Below are 8,311 nucleotides of genomic sequence, written 5' to 3'. Positions count from 1 at the left end.
ATTTTAGTCGATGTGAAATTTTAGGGTAACACTATTTTGGAACTTAAGTGCAAAAATTTAAAATATTTTGGTAGCTTTATGAAATTATCTGACTTACTAAGGATTTGATGAGAATTATAGATATTTTGTGAGTTTAATGCTCAATTTAAAGTTCTAAAATGTTTATTGAAATTCACTTTTTAAAATAATTAAGGAGGGACTATGATAATTTTTTAGATTTTTTTAATTGTAGATAGTTAGAACTTGTTTAGAATTAACAAAATTTTGATTATTAGAATTTTCTACTTTTTTATGAATAGAAATTTCTAGTAATGGATATGAATAGTTTTAATTTAATGAGAATTCTTAGGAAGATAGAATTAGTTGGATACATGTCATTTTTTAATAGAATGGAAAATTAGTTCCATTATTTGATCTCTTTTAATATCAAATTTTGGTTGAAGATTTTGCCTTTAAATTATTTGAATATATTAGGAAAAATTAGAATGTAATATCCAAAATGATTAACGGTAAAATTGACCATATAAAGTTTTTTCAAACTCGTTTTTTATAAGGAGTATGATATGATATAATATGATATGATTACCCTACAGATTCAGACTCTTTTAGATGTTGGCCAATCTAATTATCTAAGGGTCCTAACACACAAATATTTTATTATGTCTTTTATTTAGGTTTCATGAATATTGGTAAAATTTAAACCGGATTAGATACGTGATCGAGAGTTCTCAATCTATTCACTTTATCATTTTACGGTTTATATTTAAAATTTTTAATATTAAATAAGTATGCTCAACCCACGTGGACTTTACTAGTTTATTTAAATTCCGTAAAGCTTCAGACTCTTGTCGTTAATTACCAGAAAGAGATCTGAGGTGGCCTGGTGGTTATCTGTTACTGCTCATATTTCATTTTTTACGTGTCACGTAGCCTTCTTCCTCGGGCTGTAATGCGATGACGTCATCTGTTTTATGTTAAAAACACCATGTATCCTTCACAGGTTTTTTATGCGGAAAATGATAGGGGCACACCACAAACCACAACCTCAACCATACTCCCTCTCTTATTTGCTACAGTGCATCGGGCCCCACATGAGATTTTAAAATTTTAAAATCCCATGTGGAGCCCGATGTACTGTAGCAAATGAGAGAGGGAGTGTGGTTGAGGTTGTGATTGGTGGTGTGCCCCTAGTGTCACCCTTTTTATGCAGCAATCCCATGTGTTCTGTCTCGTCTTTGATTGACATTTGCTTCTTTAGAAGCAAAAGAAGGTTTGGTAATGGCATTGTCAGCAAATTAAGGTAGTGTTACTTTGGTGCTAGTACGTACATTCGGATTTTGATATTGTCACTGTACGCCCTGTGCGAAGCAGGACCTTCCCCTTAATTTTTAATTTTTAATTGCTACAGTAATTCCGGTTTTTAATTGCTACATTATATTTATATTTAGATGATATACCATTTTTAAATGGCATGGTTTTTTAAAAATGCTACATTATTCCACCTCTACTACAGTAGCATTTTTTAAAAATGCAACAGTATCACCGTTATGTTTTTACTGCAGCATGAATAGTGATTCTTGCGCCCTCCCATTATTATAGAGGAATAGATTCGTTGGATTTTTTTTTCACAGGATGGATCGGTTACATTCTCATAGCTTGAGGCACGGGTGATCTTGGAGTATGTGTATTTATACTGATAATCTTGAGATTGCTGATCTTAATTACATGGTTAACCCTGGAATATGAGTACAATCACACGGTTGATCTAGAACATGATGCCAGGATCACGTAATTTTCTTCTTTCCCCCCTCTGACTTGGAATTCTAATCTGATGTTGGCTAGTAGCGGGGTTAGGGTTATAGAGTATTGTTTAGTGTTAGGATTAGGGTTGGGGTGAGGGTTAAAGTGAAGATTGCTAATAACGTTTGTTATAACCTTAAACATTGTTCTAATTAATCTTACCCTAATTCCAATCCTAACCAACATCCCACAAGAATTACATATCAGTAATGACTGGGGTTAATCTGCAACTAGTCCATGCATATGTAATCTCAAGATTAGCCATTCAGGTGTGGGTTTTAATTTAAATAACAAACCCAGTCATGTTTATTGATAGAGTGGTGCTAGGGACACACCTCTAACCACACCCTCCACCACATCCCCTCTCCCTTTATAGTGCATTGGGTCCCACATCAATTTTTTTTTAAAAATTTGATGTGGAGCCGAATGCACTATAGAAGGAGAGGAGGTGTGGTTAAGATTATGGTTGTGGGTGTGCCCCTAACATTTCTATTATTGATATCCGAAAGTGCGCATTACGAGGTGTCATTTTAGTTCAAATACGTGAATAAAATCGTAAAGTATTCTGTTAGGGTTATTTGCATAAATACCCCTTAAGGCGTGGGTATTTGCATACATACCTCCCAAATCTCTGTATCTACAAGACTACACCTTGATTCATCAGTTTTGAAAAAAAAAATTTAAGATTTGGGAGTATTTTTTTCAAGTACCCGTAATTTTAAGGGGCATGTATATGCAAATAACCACTTCTGTTACTAGATCAGTAGATCCCATCACGAATAAATTCGTTAATTCGGGGAAACCAACCGTCCAACTGTCAGGGTACAAACGCGTCAAGGAACGGACCCACTATTTACGGGCCACCGAGCTTCCCGCCTTCTATTAATCCCCTCTCCTCAAATTTAAAAAGAAAAAAAAAACCCTAAAAAAAAAACAACCATTCTAATAATAACACCTGTCCTCTTTTCTTTTTAAATCCAATATCTCTTCTCGCCCCCCGGCCCCCGTCATCATACATAAAAAGCCCCCCCGGGTCTCAACCGCCGCATCACGAGATGGCCGCCATCTCTCTGGAGAACATCAAGAATGAGAACGTCGATCTCGTCAGCATCCTGCATCCCCCCCTCCTCCTCTTCTTGAATTAATTCTTGTTGTTTTTTTTATTTTAAAAAAAAGCTTTTTTTTTCCTTATTTTTTTTTTGTTTTTTATTTTTTTGGGCCCGGGGGGTATTCAGGAGAGGATTCCGTTGGAGGAGGTGTTCCAACAACTGAAGTGCTCGAAGGAAGGACTCAGCACCAGCGATGGCGAGCAGCGCCTCCAGATCTTCGGCCCCAACAAACTCGAAGAGAAGGAGGTGCCTTAGTTTGCCGTCAGAACCATCATCAAACCCTGCACATCATTTATCGATTAATGTTGGCTAATTTTATTTTATTTTTTTTGATCAACAGGAGAGCAAGTTCCTCAAGTTCCTGGGCTTCATGTGGAACCCTCTGTCGTGGGTGATGGAGATCGCGGCCGTGATGGCGATTCGCCCTCCAACGGCCAGGGGCAAGCCCCCGGACTGGCAAGACTCCTCGGCATCATCATCCTCCTCTTCATCAACTCCACCATCAGCTTCATCGAGGAGAACAACGCCGGGAACCGCCGCCCTCATGGCCGGCCTCGCCCCCAAGACAAAGGTGCTCAGGGACGGGAGGTGGTCCGAGCAGGACGCGGCCATCCTCGTCCCCGGGGACATCATCAGCATCAAGCTTGGCGACATCGTGCCCGCGGACGCTCGGCTCCTTGAGGGGGACCCCCTCAAGATCGACCAGTCTGCGCTCACCGGGGAGTCTCTGCCTGTCACCAAGAACCCCGGGGAGGAGGTGTTCTCGGGGTCCACGTGCAAGCAGGGGGAGATCGAGGCGGTCGTCATCGCCACCGGGGTCCACACTTTCTTCGGCAAGGCCGCTCACCTCGTCGACAGCACCAACAACGTCGGCCACTTCCAGCAGGTTGTCCTCCTCGTTCCAACGTTGATTTTATGTCGTGACTGACGCATCCCGTGATATTTGTTGCCCGTGAAGTGAATCATAAAACGTTGTTTGCTGTGTCGATACTCAATCGAGTTATATGGTGCTGTTTCTTGATGTTGTGCAGGTGCTCACGGCCATTGGTAATTTCTGCATCTGCTCCATTGCGGTGGGAATGCTGGTGGAGATTGTGGTGATGTACCCGATCCAGCACCGGAAGTACAGGGACGGAATCGATAACCTCCTCGTGCTGCTCATCGGAGGAATTCCGATCGCCATGCCCACCGTGTTATCGGTGACGATGGCTATTGGGTCACACAGGCTGTCAGAGCAAGGGGCCATCACGAAGAGGATGACCGCGATTGAGGAGATGGCCGGAATGGACGTGCTATGCAGCGATAAAACCGGGACCCTCACCCTCAACAAGCTCACCGTCGACAGAAACATGATCGAGGTACTCGTGCACATAACAAACACCAAATGTTTCTGCCAAACTGTTCCTGGCGCTAGCTGGTACTCACTGTTTTATGCATGTTTTTTTATCATCATGCGCCAGGTGTTTGTAAAGGACATGGATAAAGATATGGTGATTCTGTATGCAGCAAGGGCTTCCAGGGTCGAAAATCAAGATGCGATTGATGCCTGCATTGTGGGCATGCTAGCAGACCCCAAGGAGGTAAACCTCGATCACTACCATCATTTATCTTCGTACGTTCGACAAGTTATTTAGGGTTATATTAATTTCGTATTTATATGCACAGGCCCGTGCTGGCATTCAAGAGGTCCATTTCCTGCCGTTCAATCCGGTGGAGAAGCGCACAGCCATCACATACATCGATCCCTCTGGTAACTGGCACCGGGCTAGCAAAGGTGCTCCTGAGCAGGTAAAAGAATACTGGCTTGCCTAGTCATGCATTGATCTATGACGATACTATCGCGAAATTGAACCTACCCCTGTAGTTCTATTGTTGCATACAGACACCCCGAGTGAAATTTTTTTGACCCTTCTCAGAGGGTCGATATGTCCAAAACATTAGATTTTCACTCAGGGGTTCTACCTACAACAACAGAGCTCTTTCGAGGGGTCTACCCGTAACAATAGAACTCCTACGGGGTTTATAGAAAGTTTTACTAAACAACAACATACCTTTCAACAAGAAATTGGTTTTCCCTTCCAATTCGGTGACGGGGGTCTGTCCACAATTAACCCGGTTGTCTAGCTTTCGGGCATTTGATTTGCAACATCAACTGCTTGTGCCAGATCATTGAACTCTGCAACTTGAGGGAGGACGTCAAAAAGAAAGCCCATGTCATCATCGAGAAGTTTGCTGACCGAGGCCTCCGGTCGCTGGGTGTTGCTAGACAAGAGGTGCCAGAGGGAAACAAGGAGTCTGCAGGCAAGCCGTGGCAGTTCATTGGGATTCTTCCTCTGTTCGATCCCCCAAGGCACGACAGCGCTGAGACCATTCGCCAGGCCCTCAACCTTGGAGTCAATGTGAAGATGATCACGGGAGATCAGCTCGCCATTGGGAAGGAAACAGGAAGGAGGCTTGGTATGGGGACCAACATGTACCCTTCCTCCGCCCTCCTCGGTGAGAAGAACAATGACGTTACCGGTATTCCAATTGATGAGCTTATCGAGAAGGCTGATGGTTTCGCTGGAGTCTTCCCAGGTAATATACTGGCTTTGATTTTTCTTATACTGAAGATTTTGAGGTTACAGAAGAAACATTACGTTCTACTAGGTTCTTCACAGTGTAGATTTTTCGTAAGGTGCATACTTTACTCGTTATTAAATCAAGAATGCAGCGGTTGAATTGTACGTTGAAGTTTTACCTTTTAACTGAAGAAAATAATTTTTCTAATTTCTTTATCCTACTTGCGGTCTATTCAAATGCACATACTCAGTTATTCCCCTAGGAAAAGTTTAAGGAAATACCCCGTGATTCCCTTCATGTGTGCTAATGCTTTCCCCATTCTGAACACCTTTGTTTTTCCTTCTGAAATTTGAGCGTCTAAAAGTTGATAATACACAATTCTTCGTGTGGGCTTTCGCAGAGTCATCCTTGTAAGGTTTTCATATTTTGTCACAATACTTAAAAATACCTCATTTGGCATTTATCATTGGTCTATTCTTGTTGCCAACGTACCTAAAAATAGTAGTCAGTGCTTTTTTTTTTTAATATTTGAGAGAAAATAGGAGCAGTACTCATTGCCCAAATACCTGCGGCTGAGGTATTATTAAGCTGCTCTTCTATGTTCATCATCGCATTGTAAAAATTGGAAGACCTTATTTGTGAGTTATCTACACACATCATTAAGTGGATAGTAAAGTAAATTTGGAATTATATGCTTACTGGTGCAAGTTACATGGTAATTCATATATCAATATTAAAAAAAAACCAAAATTTGCAGAGCACAAATACGAAATCGTGAAGCGCCTCCAGGATAGAAAGCACATCTGTGGCATGACTGGTGATGGTGTGAATGACGCCCCTGCCCTCAAGAAAGCCGACATTGGCATAGCTGTGGCTGATGCCACCGATGCTGCTCGTGGTGCATCTGACATTGTTCTGACCGAGCCTGGACTCGGTGTCATAGTTCATGCCGTGCTCACTAGCCGTGCAATCTTCCAGAGGATGAAGAATTACACAATCTATGCCGTCTCCATCACCATTCGAGTCGTTCTGGGATTCTTGCTAATTGCACTTATCTGGAAGTTTGATTTCTCTCCATTCATGGTTCTTATCATTGCTATCCTAAATGATGGGACTATTATGACTATTTCGAAAGATCGAGTGAAACCTTCACCAGTTCCAGACTCATGGAAGCTAAAGGAGATTTTTGCTACTGGTGTTGTTCTGGGTACTTACCTCGCCGTTATGACAGTAATTTTCTTCTGGCTTGCACGGGATACTGACTTCTTCTCGGTGAGTGATCCTATAGAGGAACCGTAGCTTCATTGCTATTATTTCTGCAAGCATAGGAAAATATCTTGGTATCTTAACAATTTGCAGCATATATGGTATGGTAGACCATAGAAATAGTGTGTCACGATTTTTGTCCTAGGATTTTGCCTAACCTGCAGAATCCAAATGTAGGAATTTTCGAGCTCCTCGTATAGTTCAAGTATTAAGTTTGATGTCTTCAACAATAATTCCTAAATCTTTTTTCTTGCAGGACAAATTTGGAGTAAGATCGATTAGAGAAGAGGATGAGCAGCTTATTGCAGCTTTGTATCTTCAAGTTAGCATAGTGAGCCAAGCTCTTATCTTTGTCACTCGAGCAAGGAGTTGGTCCTATGTTGAGCGCCCCGGTCTTTTGCTTCTTGGTGCCTTCGCAGCTGCACAACTGGTAGTAATAGTTCAAGCGAAAAAAATTGCCATTGAATAACTTTTTATGATTTCTATCAGATTATGATCTTTTTATTTATTTGTGCAGGTGGCTACAATTATTGCAGTATATGCACACTGGGGCTTTGCTCGCATTGAAGGTTGTGGATGGGGATGGGCAGGAGTCATATGGCTCTATAGCATCGTCTTCTACATTCCACTTGATATCCTTAAGTTCATGATCCGCTACAGTCTGAGCGGGAAAGCTTGGCGAAGACTCCTCGAGAACAAGGTCATTGTTGATTCTTGTGACATTTATTTTCGCTAAGTTAGTGTCTTCTGTTTCTCAAATGGAATTGGAAAATGCAGACGGCATTCACAACAAAGAAGGATTACGGAAAAGAGCAAAGGGAGGCGCAGTGGGCTCTTGCTCAGAGAACGCTTCACGGGCTTCACAAGGGTGATAATTCTGGCCTCTTCAATGACAAGAACAGAGAGTTGTCTGAGATTGCTGAGCAGGCGAAGAGGCGAGCTGAGATGGCTAGGTAAAATTTGGGAGATCTTTGACTGATGCTCTTAACAATTCTTAAAATTTTCATACCTCTAAAACTAAACTGTAGAATTTGGAGGCCAAATTGAGATTAAACATTGACTGATATTCTTAACTACATTTAAATGCTTCCGTACACTAGCGTACCACATGCTAGGTGATGTTTCTGCATGCTCCTTCGCAGTATGCTGATGGGATTTACCGGTAAAACTTTGAGAATTGAGGAAAGCTATTGAATCAACAAGGATATATCACCATCAACTAAATGAAATAATTCATGATAGATTACACCAGCTTGTTTAATATATTTGGAGGCCAGTTATAGATCTATTATATGTAGCATGTAAACTTCAAAGTTTTGGGAATTTCTGGTGAGCCTTAACAATTTTTGAGATCATTCCCACGTGTTTGTATTCTTCACTAGGGAACTGATACTTCTTATTATAACACAAATTATGACATGGGATTTGTGCTTCATTTACTGGAGACTTGATGCCTCTGTTTTTCCTTTCACATGCACACAAGAAGAGGAAAAAAAAGCTTTTCATGGATTTCCTCTTGATTGTGGTTTTCTTATGAATCCTTATAGCTTTAATTTCTAAAAGCGCACACACTC

The 8,311-nt window shown here is 41.3% G+C and overlaps 1 protein-coding gene across 1 annotated transcript; it reads left to right on the top strand.

The window, feature by feature from the left end:
* Positions 2,847 to 7,694, top strand: LOC109841202 (plasma membrane ATPase 4-like). Its single transcript, XM_020410110.1, has 11 exons — positions 2,847 to 2,903; positions 3,036 to 3,155; positions 3,250 to 3,795; positions 3,941 to 4,267; positions 4,370 to 4,489; positions 4,575 to 4,697; positions 5,075 to 5,486; positions 6,229 to 6,743; positions 6,994 to 7,167; positions 7,255 to 7,437; positions 7,515 to 7,694. The coding sequence occupies exons 1-11, from the start codon at positions 2,856 to 2,858 to the stop codon at positions 7,692 to 7,694; spliced, it is 2,748 nt and encodes a 915-aa protein (XP_020265699.1). The 5' UTR covers positions 2,847 to 2,855.

This window comes from Asparagus officinalis, chromosome 5 (assembly GCF_001876935.1).
Source record: "Asparagus officinalis chromosome 5, Aspof.V1, whole genome shotgun sequence".
In the NCBI taxonomy this organism is placed as follows: Eukaryota; Viridiplantae; Streptophyta; class Magnoliopsida; order Asparagales; family Asparagaceae; genus Asparagus; species Asparagus officinalis.
Note: the sequence above shows the minus strand (reverse complement) of the source record. Positions and strands in the feature narration are given on the sequence as shown.